The following is a 20482-nucleotide window of genomic DNA, read 5'->3' as shown; positions in this document are numbered from 1 at the left end:
GGGCACTACCGTGCCCCCAGATATACGTTTACGGAAACTCTCGTGCGGCTATTTAGCCTATCTAAAAGGTCTTTTTATAGCCGTGTATTGTCATCATATTTTGATCAATCAATGACAATACGAAGATAAACGTTGGACGTATTCACACGTACGGACGTATCTCAGGTGAACAAATAACAAATGCGAAGTATAAAAAACCAGTTTTATAGTGTTTTTATTAAATCAAAGTTTGTGTGGTACGGTAACTATTTCATTAAAACAAAAGTAATTACAGAAGTGCATGATTTCGATATTACTGTAACCTGAATATTTACTCATACTAAATTAATAAAAAAAAATTGGCTGTCTGTAAAGTTGGTTTACGGACGATAGTTTAATGTCACAACGTCATAACAAAATATCTCCTCGAGCGCATAGGCCGATCGAGTGGAAGAGAGATAGATGCGGCGCAAGCGTACAGTGAGCGTAACGGGACAATGAGTCATCCTTTTTCGTGCATGCAGCCGCCGTTCATCGATTTATTAGTCTAATAATTAGACGTTTTCACGTCAAAAAATAAAAAATTATTGTTTTTATTTTTAAGTACCAATGTGCTAATATAAATATAATATTACTGATTAGGAGAGATACACCGAAATTTAACACGGCCTATATTTACAAAAATTTTACATCTACACTATACCTACTATGTATAAATAAACCAATATGTGAATCGATTTACCATGCTTCGGTGACGCACTTTCTGATGAAGAGCGACAGCTTCCGTCTTATTTATGTTATTACAATTAAATATTATTAATAACAGTCTCAAAATTTTAGCAAAAATCTTACTTTGTAGTCGATTCACCGGCAGATTAACGTTCGTGCGACGAGAGCGAGACGCGACAGACCGGTAAATAGTCAATTAGTGAACCTCATCCCTCTAATGGTCTCGTCCGAGATCCTTCGGAGGATAAATATAGCAATAGAACTGATCCAGTACCTCTCGGGTACTATTGACCGAGACTAAATTGTGGCGTGGCGCTGGACGGACGTGGACGCCTTCGAAATGTCCGTTGTATATTTTGACTGGTTAGACTACCTGGTATTTGGTACGATGCTTCTCCTATCCGCCCTTATCGGTGTGTATTTCGCATTTTTTGCTGCGAAGAAGCAGAACACGACAGCTGAGTACCTAATGGGCGGAAAAACTATGGGTATTTTCCCCATCTCCATGTCCTTGATTGCCAGGTATTTGATTCAAATGATGTTTATCTTTTATTTTATAATTAAAAAAATTGGTTGCCTGTAAAGTCGGTATACGGGCGAAAGTTTTACGTGACAACGACTTTGAGTGGTAAAATAATTTTAATGTGAATATTCATTCGTATAGTAGGAAGAAGGATGAAATAATAGTAACAATTTAAAACATTTATTTATACAAAGAATTATATTTAAAACATTAATTTATACAAAGAATCTCGCACTGAATTTCATTCACTTTTTATGTCTGTCTCTCTCGCTCTCAGGCGGGCTAACCATGCCCGAGTGGAAGGGACGCGTGCCTCTCACTCGCTCTCATTGTGAGCGCATAACGTGAGCGGAGCGTAACGCAGTTTCTTGAAGTGTCACCCGGCAAACCAATTTATAAGACGTTGTCACGTCAAAAAACAATTTTGTTAAATAAAAAGTCAAATGGATATTAAATAATATTAATAAAATAGCTGGCGATTTTTTGCAGTTGCGTTATTTACATAATTAAGCATAAGATTTGAAATATTTTTTTTATTATTAAACTACAAAATATTTATAATAAATCATACAAATACCCCTGCCTTTCTTATTACTTGCTTATATCCTTTATGTCTTTATTTATTCACTCACTACTGTCACCAGTGATTACCTTAAAATTCCTTCCAAGATTAATTAAACTTTTTAAACTTAAGTTTAATTTAAAAAACTATTAATTTAAACTCACAGTTAGTATGAATTGACTTGATTACTTCTATGAAGTTAGTTAATCCATTATTTCCACGCACCCATATAACCGACTCATACGGAACTCTTGAAAGCAATGAATGAGCGTGGGTATTGTGTAAGTGGTATTTCTTTTAATATAGTCCTTAATGTTAAAATGTTTATTTGTATCACTTTACTCACCAGCAATCTTGTTCCAAGAACGTAAATTAGGTATAGAGTAAGTGAACTATGTGTTTTTACTTGCTTAATTTTTTTTTTGTAATGTATTAAATTATTGTTGTAACTTGTAATTCTTTGGTGAAGTAAGAATACATATATAATTGAACTCATTATATAATTGAACATCACTTTGAGTTCGAGGACTTAAAAAGCTCAATTTTCCAACTACGTCTAAAACAGTAAAGATCGGACTTGCTTTGGTTAAAAAAACTTAAAAATTGAATCAGAACGTCAGAACGTCTTAGACTTTCAATACCATACTTTCTCGTTTTCTCAACTCGCCAATATTAGATTTTATACTTGTCGGACCTTACTACAGATTTATGCAATCATTTGTTAATTATATTAAGCAATTCTAACGTTTGACTTGAATTTAAAACTTTAAATAAAACAAAGACATCATCAACTTTATCACTTTTTTGTTTGTTTAAAAACATGAAGTTGTAACGGAATAGTAAAAATAAACCCATATATTATATTTTAATAAAATTCGGTCACTTTGCATGTATTACATTAGTAACAGTTTCACCTACATTAATAAAACGATGAGTTAGTTATATTTATGTAAAAATATGGAACAGGGAATGAGGAAATGGGAATGGGAATTATGAGGAATCGTATGAAATATCACATTACGAATTATATAACACCAATCAAGTTATTAAACTAATATTCCACAAGACGATAGAACAACTTCCATAAAACTGTTTTTCCGCGCTGCAATTCAATATACCTACAACATAATTTTAATACAAATTTAGTTTTAATTTGGTCACCGATATGCAGCTGATTATAATCCGAACCATAAAATTGTATTGTATAAAATACACTTATGTACGACACAGAAATATTTACATTTTGTTATCTATTTCGTGTAATTAACAAAAACCAACATATAACAAATGTAACGGGTGACTGTCTGTACGTGGAAGATATATTTCCATGTACTTGTCTTTATCAACGCAAATAGCCCCCAAAGCAATGATTTTTGGAATTTTTGCCTGTTTGTCTGTGCATTTATGCACGCTAATCTCAGAAACGGCTTATCCGATTTAGATGTGGTTTTCAGTAATATATTTTGGTAAGCTTTACTTAATATTATCAGCAAAAATCTGTTTTATGTCAATCGGTTCATAAATAAATAAGTTATGCCAATTTAAAGAATCACGTTGAACATGCAAAGTCACTATTCCATGCGGACGACGTCGCGAGCACAGCTAGTTACATAATAAGTTGAAACTATATACTTAATTACTTCACGCGTCCTAATAATTAATCAAAAAAAAATTGATTTAGAAAAAAACAATTTTGCTTAAAAATTAGTTCAATTCAAATCTATGAATATACTAAATTTCCTAAAAAATAATGTGTATAAAAATAATGTAAAAAAAAATATGTAGATAAACAATCAAAATAAAAAAGTATTTTTTGTCACTAACACTTTCCAGCCTATGTATACTTTTGTATATTTTGTTTTGGTTGATAACATGGATTTTATATTTGGTGGGTATTTTTAAGTTCTGGTGGCGATGAATTAGCTTTCATATTAATTTTTTTAGCTACGTATCTGGAATTTCGCTACTTGGTCTACCAGCTGAAATGTACACGTACGGAACTCAGCTGTGGACCATTGTTCTATCAGAATGGATAGTATCACTGACTATATCTATAGTTTATTTACCCGTTTTTTATAATCTACAAATAAATTCATCTTATGAGGTAAGCTAAAATCTAATTCACAATTAATAGTAGTAAAATAAATTATGTATATTTAGTAATCGTAAAAAATAAAAATTTGCATGATGGAAACTTTGTAAAATAAATTTTGTCGTTCATACATCATATCAAATGGATCACCTATGCGCTTAAGGAGATTATTTTTAGACTGAAGTAATTTTAGAATCTAAAAATGCGATTCTAGCTTAATCATAATATCCTTTGTACGCTGAGTTGTTACTTTACAACGAGGATGCCGGAAGTTACTTACTTAATTATTAAAAAATGTTATAGAAAAAATATATTCGTAGCTTGAAATACTCTCGTTTCTTTATTTTCAATATCTGTTATGTGTGTTAGAATTATATCCGTATTATATTTATAGTAGGATATCTTATAAATTTGTATTTTGCCTTTCAGTATTTACGTCTGCGTTTTAACCAAAACGTTCGTCTACTTGGGTCTATAATCTTTATCATAAAAATGCTACTTTATATACCAATTGTGATATATGTACCTGCCTTAGCATTTAGTCAAGGTATAGTGCAGGATCCTTTGTATTTTGCTATAAAGCGTATATATGTATTACGAACTGTCTAGCTTCAATTTTAATAACGGTAATGATGCACTTTTATTTGAAATTCATTTTCAAAAATTTAAGCTCATGTATTCAAATTTCAATGAGTTTAAATATCTTACACAAGACTGGGCTATATAAACTGCTATCATCTGCTACATATCATGTGTGCTTAGTCCATAACTATATTACATTAATTAATATTATAACTCTTGTCAATGCGCTTTAGCACACGCTCAGTCTTACTATAATATTTCATGTGTTGAAATATGAAATAAAAGTCTCTTAAACATAACAGTTTAATGTTACAAATGTTTGCAGTGACAGGAATAAATCTCCACATGATAACACCCATCGTGTGCTTGGTGTGTATCTTCTACACAACTCTAGTAAGTATCAGTTTGACCCTAATACCTTGTTCTCTGCGAATTGTTACTCACGGCTACCCACTGAACGGGGTCGACTAAGCGGTTACCATGGTCGAAATTGGTCTATTGTGTTCCACATAAATTGTGATTGCCATTGACATCGCGCTGAACATGCGCTGATCATATGTTGTAACAAGACTTATCTGTCTATACTCTATACAATATTGTAAAGAGGAAATTTTTTTTATTTATTTATTTGTATTTGATAAACACAAAAACTATTGGATGGATTTTCAAAATTGTTTCACTAATAGCATGTTTTGGCATCACTGATTGACCATATTTTGCCGGGAGAAAACGGACCAGTCAAAATCATAATATGAACCACGCGAATGCATTCCCAGGCGGAGAACTACTTACTTGTAACGTACTCATAAAAGTTTTTATAATTGTATATTAGGCGGATTTCACAAATATATATTCTATTTATATGTCAATAACATTAACATACATATATATACATATACATATATGTATATATATATATATATATATATATATATATATATATAAGTATATGTAATCTTAATATATATAAATTATGCGTCACGTTGTCTGTCCGCGATGGACTACTTAACCGATTGTCATCAATTTTCCACACCATTTGCAGTTTGGTCCAACTTGAAAGATGGGCTATATTTTATTTCGATATATATACTTAATTTTATATTCAAATAAGGCGGTACGAAGTTCGCCAGGTCAGCTAGTATATAGTAAGTAAACTACTTTGTACATCTTACTTTGTATGTATCACTGTTTTTGTAATGTTCCTTTGTGGTGTACAATAAAGAGTATTTATTATTATTATTACTTTTTTGCGATAGTACCATTTTTCTAATGACGACGTTCAGTAAGGAGTCATACTAGGTCCACCTCTTTTTAGTCTAGGTATCTACAAATGCATTTCAAATTTAAAATTATAATTGAACATAGGGTACCTACATAATAGAACCATAGGAGTTAAAGTAAGCGATGTCGTTGAATATTTAATCAAAGTTAAGAACGGGTTTGGTAAAATTGGTCACAAATTAAATATTTCGAAATGTGATTTTTTTCACAGATCTTCTATCACTCTCCTAAATTGTTCCTATATAATTTAAAAATACTTTAACGAAATACACTTCGTCTCCTAGTTGCATCACTTTTTGATAAAGGCATGCAGCCAGTTTTGGATAATAAAATTAAAATATTAGTTAAAACAAACAAACAAATTGGGTACCCTTAATTCTCATGTTGCCTATACTATTTTAAAATATTTTCTATTTGTCCCGAAATAAATGTATATTTTGCGCGCAACCCTAATTTGGAAATTCCCTGGACTGACCGAAAAACTTAATTCCACTTTAAAAAATCCATTAGATAAAATTCTAAATTTATCTTCTGGTGGAAATTTGTGAGTCCAAGCTACTTTACCGATTAAAGACGGTAATATCGGCGTGAGAAAAATTTGCATAGTATCAAGTGTCTATGTTCTGACATATTAAAATCAAATTCAGTCCACATTGCAGATGCTACAGATGCAATAGAAAACTGGAAGTTAAGGCGTCTTAATGGCGAGGTCCCTAAGGATGTTACAAAACAAAAACTTTGGAATATGCCAATAGTTCACTATACTCATATAAATTTGACGTTTAATCTTACAAGCGACAAAAACCGTGCCAGGCTTCTAGCTGTATCTAATAAAGAGTCAGGTCACTGGTAACACGCAATGCTGTAAAAAAAACTTGGGACATTTATTAGACAGTGAAAGTTTTAGAATTGCTGTCGGTCTCCGGTTGGGAGCTCCACTGTGCTTTGAACACAGATTGACATGATTTGTACCACAACTATCTGTAAATATTTATTAATAAATAATTTTGTAAAATAAAAGAATGTCATTTATAAATTGTTACGATATGCTAACTATATAAATATTTAGATAATTTTTTAAACATTTATATGATTTAGCTGGTCTTAAAAGCCTTTTTTTTACTTGCGAATTAAAATAAATAATCAAATAACTAACAACTTTTTTGATAATTTTAGGGTGGACTAAAAGCAGTTGTTTGGACTGATGCCCTACAAACAATTCTAATGTATTTCGGTGTAATTTTTGTATTAATTTATGGAACTTTACGACTCGGTGGGTTTCAAGAAGTAATGAGAATAAGTGAGCAAGGTGATCGTCTCGACTTCTTTAAGTAAGTTTTCACTCGATTCATGCGAGAGAATAAATCTAATACTATTAAACGAGCAATTCTTGTATATATATAATCTGAATCTCGGAAACGGCTCAAACGATTTTTATGAAATTTAGTATAAAGAGGATTTCGGGGGCGATAAATCGATATAGCTAGGAATTTTTTTTAGAAAATTTCTTTTTATCCCTATTTTTAGGCAATGAAAAAATGCCTACAATATCGTTAGAATACTAAGGTAAATTTCTTAATTGTCAATAAAGTTGTAATAGCTCAGGTGGAAAATCGGCCGGTCGAGATCGACCGAGAAGACCATAGTTCAAATCCCCATGTCTCCAGATCAATAGCTTTTTCCTTTTTTTCTAGTTGCACTCATGATATTTTATTTAAATAACCAGTTCATATTTTTTATTATTATATTGGTAAAATAGGAAAATATTATTCAAATTTTATCAATATGTAATTCGTATTTAGAAATGATTCCCAAAAAACACGATTTACTAAAAATACTAAGCTCGGTCAATCAGGTCCTATTATTATAACAGTAGATAATAATATATTATATTTAAAAAAAACCTAGTCATTTAAGAGTCAATGAGCAAACGAGAAAAAATTCAAATATTATTTAAGTTACTTAAATATATAATAGTACTGTAAACTATAGAACTGATTTTACACTTCTTGATAAAGATTATGAGCACATTATAAGCTTTTAAGCACATTATTACATACGATTCAAAGTTATAAAACAAATTGTTTGAAAAACGGTTTCAGTATGGACATAAACCCAACAATACGCCACACATTTTGGACCACGGTTTTTGGGAACTACTTCAGCTGGTTAGCTTCATGTTCTGTTAACCAGGCTATGATACAGCGATGTCTGGCTCTCTCTTCACTTAGAAAAGCAAGAATGTAAGTTTGCGTAATCCTTTATTCTCTAAAGTCCAGTCAAGGTAAATCGCAAAATTAAAATTCGAATTCTAAAGGCCTGTATCACCGGTTGCTACTAAAATCTCGGATTGGTTGTTTTCACCTTACGCGCCTTATAAATAACAAATTTCGGTGACACAGGTTTTGAGTAGTGATATTGGACAAATTAAGGGCCTGTTTCACCAGTTGTGGGTCACACTATTTGATAGTCTCCGACAGTAAAAACTTTTTGATTCATTAGTCTTTTTCAACATCTAATTCTACTATATTAATCTTAAAGTTTTAGTTTATTAATATTTATTATTGGATGGATGAAAAAAAATTGTTTAGCCCGTTGGCGCAATTTGTAGTTGCTTTCTACTCCGTGGATCACGGTTTCAAAACCCGCTTGAGTCTGGGTATAATGTATGTGTATTCTTTATATATGCAATGTCAAATTCATCTAATTTACAATTGCATTATAAAGATTTATGTCTGAGATATTCTTTATTAAAATTACGTGATTAAATAATTATTAAACATAATTTTGCTTGATAATATTTACCATACTTGATAAAGTTTACCATACAGTAACTAGCGCAATCATCACACGGTAACAGAGTTTACCAAGTTTTGTATATTTCTTAGTTTACTAAAGCTCAGAGCTAGGATATATGGTAATGAAATTTAGAACGTCAATTCAATATTTCATATTTTTTATATTCAATATTTGTCTAGTAATTGTGTCACTTTATTTTCGAAATATCCATCTAATTTAAATATTTTACAAGATTTTCACTTATGACGTCTTTTGATTTACTAAATAATACAAGCAATCGCGCCATAATGGCGTTCCAATATGAATTATATACACGTGTAATTATTTAGTTATGTTTATTATTGTTTATGTTTATAGGCAAGTACCGAACCTAAAAAATTACATTTTATAGATTGAAAGTTACATTATCAATATTTTTTTAGGTACAAAAATTACATTTTTTACATTGCTATAGACCACACGACTCAAGTAAAATATCTTTAGCTCCATCTTACTTATATCACTTCCCCTCAACTTCCATTCACCTCACCCGATAACACTTTTCTTGTATCTATTTCTTATACACTCTCGTTACGCCTTCACCAGCTTATTTCTCAAGTCATGCGTACGTAAAGTTTTACTTCAAAAGTAAATATTTGTAAAACTACGTATTAAATTACAGTAAAATAATTATTTTTCTGATTGTATGCAATGAATTAATTCGTTTTGGTTGTCATGATTTGTGAAAAAGTTTCATCTATGTTTTGACCAGGAATTTATTATCGCATTACGGCTCACAATATTTGAGGAAAAAAGCGACATCTATAATTTGATGGTGAAAAAACTTTTTAAAGGCACACAGACTTATTTATTAAATTTAACTTTTTTTTCTATAACATGCACACATGGTCGTCTGCTCCTAAGATAAGCTACTTAATGCTTGTTAAAACAATTCTTAGCTGCATCTAATAATTTTATTACAGCTAAGATTTTTTGTTTTTGATAAACAAAACAATTAACATTTATTTGGATAAATATATATAATACACACAGACTTAAGTGGAAATCAAACCCACAACCCCGGAGCAAAAAGCAGGGTCGCTAAAAACTGCGCCAACAAGCTAGTTAAAATAATATCATCATATATCATATATTATTATCATATTTATATATCTAAGTAAATTATCAGTTTTTAAAGCATATATCTGATGTACGAGTAATATTTTTATCCTGAGAGTTGAAGAAGGCGTTTATAAGTTTAAATCTCATCTCCACATTGTCGAGACTAAATAATTTAGGTTAACTGGCTTTGTAAGAATTTGTAAGAATTAGTAGGGATCTTTTGTGAGGATATGCTATTACAATTGTGATATTAATTTTGTGAAAAACTATAAAGACGAGTATATAAGACGTTGATAATAAACTTACCTAACAAGTATAGACGTTTATTTGGTATATTACAATTGCTATAAAATTTTTCATCTATTATTTTCTAATGGTTACGCAAATTTCACTCATTTTAATGAAACAACTTTTTCGGATTTAATCGCGGTTTATCAAGTTTTTTTTTTCTCCCGTGACTATGGTTGCTGTAAAGTATCTGAAACGTCGGGCATCTAAAAAAACTTAATAAATCACGATAAAATCTGTAAAACTTGTTTCGCTATAATTTTTCATCTATTAATTTTAATCTTTATTAAACATTCAAATAATATAGAACGATCTTCATTATGGCTGCGGGAATTTTCACCATTGTGTCACTATGCTGCTACACTGGTCTAGTCATCTATGCTACGTTTGCAACTTGCGATCCTCTTAGTACGGGGGCTATAAGAAAAAGTGACCAACTGTTACCGTACTTCGTGATGACTATAACTGGTGCTATACCGGCTCTACCAGGAATTTTTATGAGCGGTGTTTTTAGTGCTGCTTTAAGGTACAGTCCCGTTGAGATGCCATTATTCATATTTTCCTATATAAGAACTATTTTGATATAAACTTTAATGCTTTCTTGCTTTTACACACTTAAAAAACAAAACCCTAAAACCTGCGCTTTTTGTATTACTGGGTTAAAATCATACAATTACATAAATTTGTAGCAAAAGTGAATTTATTAAAATAAATTAAAACTTCCCTGTATTATTCACAATATAAATGATACCTTCGTGATCTTCACCAATTACAAATAAAGTATTTTTACTGACTAGTCTGAGCTGGTTAAAAATGCAGAAATTTAACGACAAAATTTCAGTTTGCTAGTGAGGTTTATCAATAAAAACAATTTTGTTATGTTAATGTTGCAGTTCTATGTCAACGGGTTTGAATTCTATGTGTGGTGTTATATTTGAAGATCTGATCAGGCCAGCGTACAATAAGCCCATTTCGGAAAGAACCGCAAGTTTTATTATGAAAGTCATTGTTGTTGTTATTGGTATGTTACATCAAATATTCAGTTTAGGCGCCACTTGGTTACCAGTCGTGAGAAGAATCATATACATGACATCTATTTTTAGACAAGGTTCTATCCTCTTACTCGTTACTTTTTCGTAATTAGAAACATTTACTATAATAAGATAGTTACTTATGCAAACGGTCACTCAAGATTTCCAGATACTAAATAAATAAATAAAGCCTTAATTCACTGACAATTTTGTAACGACTTAATTATTACAATAATTAAAATGAAATATAAAGTAAATAGAATTATAAGTACACAATTACAATTTTTTACTATTTCCTACCTAACCAGTTCCTTTTGTCAGGTTGGCTTTCGACATAGGCATGCTCTAGTTTCTCCCACACTTGTCTTAAAAAATTGTTATAAGGTTTTATCTGCGTCGCTCTCGTGTTTCTGGTTGAGCACATGGGAGCTCTGATACAAGCTGGCAAAAGTTTAGCCGGGATAACAGCTGGCAGTTTGTTGGGGCTATTTACGATGGGATTGTTTTTACCGTGGATTAATGCCACGGTGAGTTTAACACAAATCTCTTTTTACTTTACTGATCTTATTAAAAGGCATTTTAACTAATAGTAATATGAAATTTTCTAATTTACCTTGCTGCTCTAATTTCAATCGCTCAGTCATCATTTGTTCCTTTATATGTTTTTCATATTTATACACTTTCCGACTTTATTATAATTTATTTCATATATATACTACATACCTGTTCTGTTTCATATCTTAAGTATATAGTTTAACTATTTTGGAAAACTTTAGGTTAAACTCTACAGTTACTTAATTTTTATGTTCTGCTATCTTTTTTAACAGGGCGCATTAGTTGGTGGTATAACGTCAACTCTTCTGGTCGGATGGATATCCTTAGGCACACAAGCTGCTATGTTGCGAGGAGAAATAGTAGTAGCTCCTAAACCAGTGGATGTGTCCGGATGTGCGAACAACTTCACTCTTAATATTTCACCTACTTCAGACACTACTGTTGAATTTGACAGGTAATATTATTGTATACTTCTACTCTGAGCAATACATGTGTAAGTGTACAACTACAATAATATGTAAGTTCAAATTTATAAACATTATGAATCAGATCGTGGCCACAATAAAACAATCATGACCACATCCTTGTATATCTTTAAAAATTAATTTAATTTCAATGTTTTCTTTTAATGAATTAATATTATGGATTAACAGTATTACCTTGTTGAATATACGATTATGTACTTAGGAAAAAAATAAATAAAGTGTGTGCTTAACACCGCACGGCAGAACTTAAAACTTCATTGGTAATCGCAATCAAACAATAACGCAATAAGTCCTGAGTTCACCTGATCCAGCCTTGCAGCGTTCAACAGCAAAGAGCAGCTGTCTGTATATTTATCGCTCGGGTACACTCGGCGGTCCCGAGTTCACCCGATCGAGCCTTTCATCTCAGAGCGTGAGGGATCAGCCTAACTGACTATCTACGAAAAAATATGTGTGCAAGTTTATTCTTCAAAAATATTTTATTGGTATACATCATTCACATTTGCGTACGGCAGAGCATCTGGCATTGTATTCTAAGTACTAGTAGTAGGTAGTTGTCACACTTTAGACTCAGTTATGTATATATTGTGTGTCTTGGTTGTTTAGATCAGGGGGTTTGAAAAAGGAACATAGAATTAGTTTCTTTTTTGGTATTCTTTTACATCAATCGTTTAATATTGTTTAACGTTTAGTGTTGTTTTATTTATATGCTAGCTGTGTCCCGCGGTTTTGCACCCGTTCATTTAAAGAAAAAATAGACTTCCTCGGTAAATGCTGTATCCAATACAAAAATATTTTTTTAATTCGAACCAGTACAACTGAGATTTGCGCACCTAAGCAAAAACACAATTTTTTTTAGCTTTATAATATAGGTATGGATTTAATCTAAAACGTACGAGTATATCTCATGATGTTTTTTTTTAACAGGTCTGGTACCTTCTTTTTGTACAGAGTCAGCTACTTGTACTACACGTTCATTGGCATGACTGTTTGCACCATCACTGGCGCTATCGTCACGTATTTTACTCGACCAAACGATCCATCAATGGTAAAAACAAATAATTTTATTTAGCGTTTTTTTTTATATTTGAGTGATTAAATAATTCGTAGTTCTAGTCTATTTTATTAGGGAAATATGTTACATATAAAATTTTATTCAATTACCGCACGAATAATTCTTTAAGGTACATTTACCCTTACACAGGAAAAAAGTTTCCAGGTTAACCAGGTTTATTGTTATATTCAAGTTATTTCTGTCGATAACAGAAAAATGAAAATTGTATTCAATTTATCTGCTTGTTCCCTCTAATTTAGTAAGTGTTTTGAGATTTATTTTATTTGACTCTTTTTCTATTCTATTCCTCAAATAATAGATCTTTGACCAATGAAATTGCTGTTTTTGATGAAATAAGTTAACGCGCTTTTTTTCTATATTTTTTATTTTTATTATTCAAAGTAATTACCCATGGAATCAATGCATTTTTGCCAACGTAGTGTTAGCTTATTGATGCCTTTCTTGAAAAACTCTGCTGCACGGGAGGCAACAAACTCTTCAAAGACATTTTATACTGCCTCTCGGGTATTGAATCGCCAAAAAGTTATCCAAATTCTGGAAAAAGTGGAAAGTGGAAGTAGTGGAAGGTGGTGGTGTCTGTAGGGGCAAGATCTGGCAAGTATAATGGATGACGGAGAACTTCTAACCCCAGCTCTTGTAACTTGGAGACCGTCTGCTGTGCAGTATAAGGTCGTGCGTTGTCGTGCAGGAGCAGCAGAGCCGAGCGATTGACCAAAGCTGGTTGGAGACGTGCGAGCTTCCCCATTATTGTGTTTAGTTACACATCTGCAGTAATGATTATGCCGTTTGGTAAGAAGCTATGATGAATTACACCATTTAGGGCATTGTTTATGTACTGAACCAGGTTCTAACCAACTAGCTGAGCGCTTGCGATTGTCGAATAGAATCCATTTTTCATCACAAATATCAATGCGATTCAGTATGCCTTCGTTTGTGTGTCCGTTGAGCAGAGCAAAGCACGTCTCGACGCGTATTTCGCACTGGCGTTCATTCAATTCGTGAGGTACCCATTTGTCGAGTTTCTTTACCTTGCCAATTTGACGCAAATGGACCTTTATTGTTTTAGTGCTAACTTCGAAAGCTGCTGCTATAGCCTATTTCACGTAGGATGGGTACGGTGACACATGTCAAATTAACTCTATAGTGAAGTGACCATGCATAATTAATTGATGTGATTCGATTATCGAGTACAAATGCGGTTAACCTTTAATCGATTATATAAAAAAAAAATTTTAACTGCTTATTAAAAATTAATCATCGCTATAGTGAATAAGTAATATTTTAAGGGTGATGTTAAACGCGAGAAATGAGTTATCGACAAACCCATTAACACAGTTCACGTGGCAAATTATTAGTCGTTCGCCTTTACCCTCCGGTACTTTAGTCGAAGAATGAGCAGTGTCGTCTGTCCATACTTTGCCAACAGTATGATTGGCGTTCAACCATGTCTAGTCAAGGAATACTACGTTGTTCCAATTCGTAATGTTTTTCGCCTTTTCTAAGAATGTCACAAAGTTTTCACGCACTTTTCCGTTTGTTAACTTTTTTTTATTTTATGGAAATCCAATTTTATTTAAAATTCGCCATAACGATGTCACACTTCCATTAAATAATTTAGCACCTTTCAAAGACATTAATTATTGTAAAACTGTGGGCATCTCATTTCTCCGCTAACAATCATATTCAACCTCAACGACCAAACATTTATTTCCTTTGCCTCTTTTTGGGAGTCGATAACTCATTATCTTCCATATTGGCGTCACCATACTGTTCTTTAGTTATTTTTGACACTAAGCTGTCTGGCTACGGCAACAAAGAATATAGCCACCAGCGTCTCTTCCCGTGGGTGTCGTAGGAGGCGACTAAGGGATAACACAGTTCCACTACCACCTTGAAACTTATAAAGCCGACCGATAACGGGATAACCATTCAACTGCTGGCTTTGAAATACACAGGCCGAAGACGGGCAACAGCGTCTTCAGTGCGACAAAGCCGGCCCTGCGGTCACCAACCCGCCCAGCGTAGTGACTATAGGCAACACACATGAGTTCACGCCATTTTTTGGCACGCGCTTGTGGAGGCCTATATCCAACAGTGGACTGCGATAGGCTGAAGTAATTTTTGACACTGTATTACGCCTAATTTCAAGTGCCTGTGCAACTCGATCCACTATGTGGTTGACAGATAATAATGGACCGCTATGTTCTCACTCCCGTTCAAAGTATTCCTGAAAGCGGACAACCAATTGACTGTTTGAAACGGTCTTCTTTTGTTCTTTTCGGCATTTTACAAAACAGAACACACACACAAAATGAATAACTAAAAAAATAATAATAACAGAACTTAACAAAAATAAAACAGCAACAAATACAACTATAGCAACTAGCAAAACCAAAACACGGGAAGCATACAAGAGACAGAAAGTACTGATTGAGATATCTCGAGTCAGTGAGATGACGCGATTCACAAGATGGCCGTTACGATTATTTATTTTAGCCGATTACTACGTGTCAATCCCTATCATTAAACGTTTCGTTTCATGCCCGTAATTTTAAGTTATCATTTTTTCTGTACCTTTTTTATTTTGTTTAAAATGTAAAAACGCATATATAAATACAATTTCAATCTAATCAAGCATTATTATTTGCTTTGGAAACTAATTGGTGATTTTTAAAAATGTATATTTATCCGATTTGTTGAAAATAGTGAGCGTGTTTTGGAACATATCAAATGTCACCGTACCCATCTTATGTGAAATAGATTATAATTCAGCTGCAGTTTGAGAATCATCATCCTCCACAATCGCCTTTAATTCGTCATTGTCGACAAACATTTCTGCCGCTTTGCTACCACGACGGAACACATACTCCACAATCACTCGAATTTTTAATATCCACGATGACGAAAAACGTAAAAACAAATGACTAATCATAAAAAAATAATTCTATATTTTTTAAAATAAAAATAATTTGAAATTCGAGTTCTTAGCGATTTTTCTTTTTTTTTTTGTTTTGAACTAGCCAGTACGACGAAACGGCAATTTCATAGGTAAAGACCTAATATTTTGACCGACAATTCAATATAATTATGTATTTACATACCGCTTCTTGAACATGAATACAAAGAGGTCCACAACCAAAAACCGCGTGGAATTTAACAAAGAAATTATTGTTCAGTTCGTAGTGTTACAAAATAAATTAATTTCTAAAATAAATATAGCCTAAGTTAGAACATCAGCTATATGCCAGTGAAAGTCCCGTCAAAATCGGTCCAGCCGTTTCAGAAATTAACCGGAACAAACAGACAGAAAGACAAAAATTGTAAAAAAATGTTTATTTTGGTATATGTACCGTGTATACATCCATGTGCATTTAATAAAAAGCGGTTATTTTAATATTACAAACAGACACTCCAATTTTATTTATTTATACATATAGATATATACGGTCGAATTGAATAACCTCCTCCTTCTTTGAAGTAAACAAGAGAAGAGAAGTAAATTAACAATTATATTTGTTAAAAAAATACTACTATAACTAGGTGTTTAATATAAAAAAAAATAGGATAGCTATGGATATAGGCATGCATATAGTTATTAATAAACTCTTAAACTTAGATAATGTTTTGATATTATGATCCTCTCGATTACTTGTAGTATGTTTTTCCTTTTTTCATATATTTCAAGTTTATGTTTGTATATTTTTGAAACTATTATTGTACTACTCTTATTTCATACGAAGTCGTATAGAAAAATTGTTCTGATTATCCTTGTCGACCATTATAACTATTACAAGTTTTGTTTTTGTTCTTTTTCTATCTTCTATTAAGGTGCAACTGCCAAAATCTAAAAACTTAAGTCCAAAGAGTCATTGGATTGCTAAATTGCGAAATTTTCAATTTTTGTCTCAATAAGAGACACGAATAAAAACTTTTCTTAATAGATCTTAAGCTGTAAATCAAACGAAAGATTTCTTTACTCGAGTAGGCTTTAAAAGCACTTTTCAATAATCATTTTACCGTTATTTAAGTATCCTAATTCTTCGAAAATAATTATATTCAAAATAAAGTTACCCACCGCTTCGAAAAGTTGATTCTGTAAAGAAAAGTGAGACTGAAAACATGATACTTATGAAGATAGCATTAAAGTGATCAATCAATAACACTCTTTAATGTAATCAGTAATGTAACCTAATTCTTGTCATTTTACACTGTTTAATTTACGGAAACAGGATAGTTTGTATATCATTGTACAGATAATTTAAAGGAGAATAAATCTGCAATCATCAAAAATTGATTTATTATGGTAGAAACGTAAACATATTCATTCTAAAAATTTAGGATTTCTTCAGCCTTCTTATTTTATAGGCTTCTAATTTAATACTTTCCTCACAGTAAAAAACGACTTATTTCGTCAAATAGATCTTGCGCTATTTTGCTATCATCCAACAATATTTATTTAATCGTTATATTTACTATAATAGTATTCAAAAAAGACTTCGAATTATATTTAACTTCTAGTTTAATGTGTACTTGCTGACCCGGCAACCGTTGTTTTTCCACACGTATTTTATTTAAAATAATAAAATCGCTATAAATAAATAAATAATAAAAATATATTTTGGCATGGGCCATCCTTATAGCTTAGGGGCTTAAAAAATAGTTTATGAACGATTCTCAGATCTAACAAATAAGTACAAAAAATTTCATAAGATTCTGTCCAGCCGTTACGGAGAAGCTTGACCCCTAACACTTTGACACGAGAATTTTATATACTCGTACTTACTAGCTGACTCGGCAAACGTTGTCTTGCCGCTAAACGCTATTTAAAAATAGGGGTTGGTGGTAGAAGGGTGAAAATTTAGGGTTGTATGTATTTTTTAACGCCAAATCATAATAAAATAAAAAATAAATAATTTATCTAAGAATGAAAAAAATTTTTTTGGGGTAGACTACTCTTAACATTTAGGGTGATAAAAATTGATATTTTTCGATTCTCAGACCTAACCAATATGCATACAAAATTTCATGAGAATCGGTCAAGCCAGAGGAATTTAACTACAAACACCTGACACGAGAATTTTATATATTAGATTAGATTTAAATATAGCAGTTACAACAAATAATACTCTTGTATTTATTACTATGAAATATGTAAGTTTTTTATTAATAAGTTTTATAAAAGTACTAGCTGACCCCGGAAACGTTAGTTTGCCATATATGTTATTAGCCCCCTTAATCCCCCCCCCCCTATAACTAAGGGGTATGAAAAATAGATGTTGGCTGATTCTCAGACCTACTCGATTTGCACACAAAATTTCATAAAAATCGGTCCAGGCGTTTCGGAGAAGTATTGTATTATAATTTGTAACTAACATTGTAACACGAGAGTTTTATATGTCATATTTGGTTGGTATTGAAGTAATAAATAAAATTTTATTTTTAAATTTTTTCAGCTAAAGTAAAATAAAAAATAGGAGACTTAGTTAACCTTAAAATTTGTTAATTCTAATATCTCAGTAACATAACCAGTAACAGAAACTGTTCGTGAGCAAGCTCAACTAGTTACACGTTATTTTAACTAGATGGCGCTGAACCCATTTAAATCGCGCTAGCGAAATATTCGTCGGACGACTTAAGAACCATAAGTATGTTCGGAACTTTGCTTGCTACGTCAAGTAGCTACGGTAATCGCTTACTATTACAATTTTTGTAGCGCGTTAATGTAACAAAGCGCCTTATAAATTTCAACCTAATAGATTTTGTATGAAAGTCTGTATTTTATAGCAAAAGCATATTAATGCATTGTTATAAAATTATTGAGGTTTAAGATTAAGCGCTTCCCGTACGAGGAGTGCAAAACAAAATTCGTAGTTAAGTTTTGTCACATTTTACTCACATTTGGATTGGTCAAACAATTTTTCCCACTACGTTCGTCTTTCTTCGTGCGTGGTTATGCAAGTTTTCTTCGGTTGTAGAGCAAAACGATGAGTTTTAAAGAATTTAGGTGTTTAAAATTTAGCATTTAGGAACGACTTTGAATTTATGTTCATTGTTCACGATTTTTACTTATATGTACTATCCACTGAGAGATTTTGATTCAATTTTACTAAATTTATTGTATTATTATTTCTTTTTAATAACGGATAGTTTTACAGATCCATCGTGACCTCTTGACGCCTGTCATCCATCGCTGGCTACCTCCTCAAAGCATCCACTGTCGGCGGCCACGCCTTACGCAGCACAATATTGAATTACAGGCCAGGGAGATGGAACTCCTAAACCTCCGTATAGCATATAAGGTGAGACTATCTCAACCCTATGTAAGCAAGGGATGTCATAAGTTTAATAGGTTTATCTATCTTTAGCGAATTTGGTCTATCTAGTTCATAAGCAATTTATATTTAAATATGAATACTGCTGATAAATTAGATGTTTTAGATTGGGGGGTATAAAACAAAAAAGGTTTTTTACCGATCAGCGAAATATTTTCTGACTGCAATTTTAACTTAGGAACTGTCTTGTTCTGTGTGTAAGAAGAGAAACGCTGATTCGGTTCACTTTAATTGTGGAAGATTTGTTCTTAAACACCTTAACCCATTTTAATTCCACTTTCACAATTAATAACTTCATTAGCCAAATGATAAATAACAATAAATAATAGAAACACTAAAACTGCAACTGTCCAATTAATTAGGTGTTTTAAGGTTAAATTACGTAGCAATAACAAACAAAATTATTATTTCATGATATATTGTTACAATAATCTTAATAATATTGGCTCTGTTTTGAGTTATATTTTTTTTAAGTTTATGGTTTAGCCACATATTTATTTATTTTAAAAGTACAAAATAAAATATAAAACACGTATGAAATTATATTTCGTGTAACAAAAACAACATGAAACTAAACTTGAAGTACCTATATCATTATTATTTTATAACTCGTTACGTAATAAGTATTCAATACGGAGTGAAATTATATATTATGTTGTGTTGTTTACTTGTTGTTACACACTATTTTATTTTTGTAGAAGCACATATTTTTTTATATCAGTAATGAAGAAGTATCTTATGTCTTTAACAACTAATAATACAGTTATTTTCATTACAGAAGGACAAGGATGACAGCGGACTTGATAGCGAGTTATTATCTCCAAGAAATAATAATATATTTAGTTCGTAAATTAGTTTCTAGAGAAACAATATTTGATTGTGTACTGTTGTGTTCCAATTATATTGAAATAATGTTTAAAGAAGATAATTGTGTTTTATTTATAACAAAACTTGTTATGTAACAAAAATTTCGTAGAACCTTTTTCAAAATAATCATATAAATAAATATTAAAAATTAGAAGAGAATTTCATTGAATTGAAATAATGAGGTAAATAAAAATCTATGTA

The 20482-nt window shown here is 31.7% G+C and overlaps 1 protein-coding gene across 1 annotated transcript; it reads left to right on the top strand.

The window, feature by feature from the left end:
- Positions 1-1006: 1006 nt before the first annotated feature.
- LOC123668428 (sodium-coupled monocarboxylate transporter 1-like) lies at positions 1007-20339 on the top strand. Its single transcript, XM_045602160.1, has 13 exons — positions 1007-1230; positions 3738-3897; positions 4315-4432; positions 4793-4860; positions 6925-7079; positions 7851-7991; positions 10244-10462; positions 10830-10957; positions 11352-11494; positions 11795-11976; positions 12935-13055; positions 19238-19381; positions 20193-20339. Exons 1-13 carry the CDS (start codon positions 1049-1051, stop codon positions 20262-20264), a joined length of 1833 nt encoding a protein of 610 aa, XP_045458116.1. The 5' UTR covers positions 1007-1048; the 3' UTR covers positions 20265-20339.
- Positions 20340-20482: the final 143 nt, after the last annotated feature.

Source organism: Melitaea cinxia, chromosome Z (genome assembly GCF_905220565.1).
Source record: "Melitaea cinxia chromosome Z, ilMelCinx1.1, whole genome shotgun sequence".
Taxonomy (NCBI): Eukaryota; Metazoa; Arthropoda; class Insecta; order Lepidoptera; family Nymphalidae; genus Melitaea; species Melitaea cinxia.
Note: the sequence above shows the minus strand (reverse complement) of the source record. Positions and strands in the feature narration are given on the sequence as shown.

Excerpts from the sequence above, each read along its gene's own strand:
- LOC123668428 (XM_045602160.1), top strand. The coding sequence starts at position 1,049 with ATGTCCGTTGTATATTTTGACTGGTTAGACTACCTGGTATTTGGTACG. Across the intron at positions 7,992-10,243 it reads TCACTTAGAAAAGCAAGAAT|AACGATCTTCATTATGGCTG; the intron begins GTAAGTTTGCGT and ends CAAATAATATAG. Across the intron at positions 11,495-11,794 it reads TACCGTGGATTAATGCCACG|GGCGCATTAGTTGGTGGTAT; the intron begins GTGAGTTTAACA and ends CTTTTTTAACAG.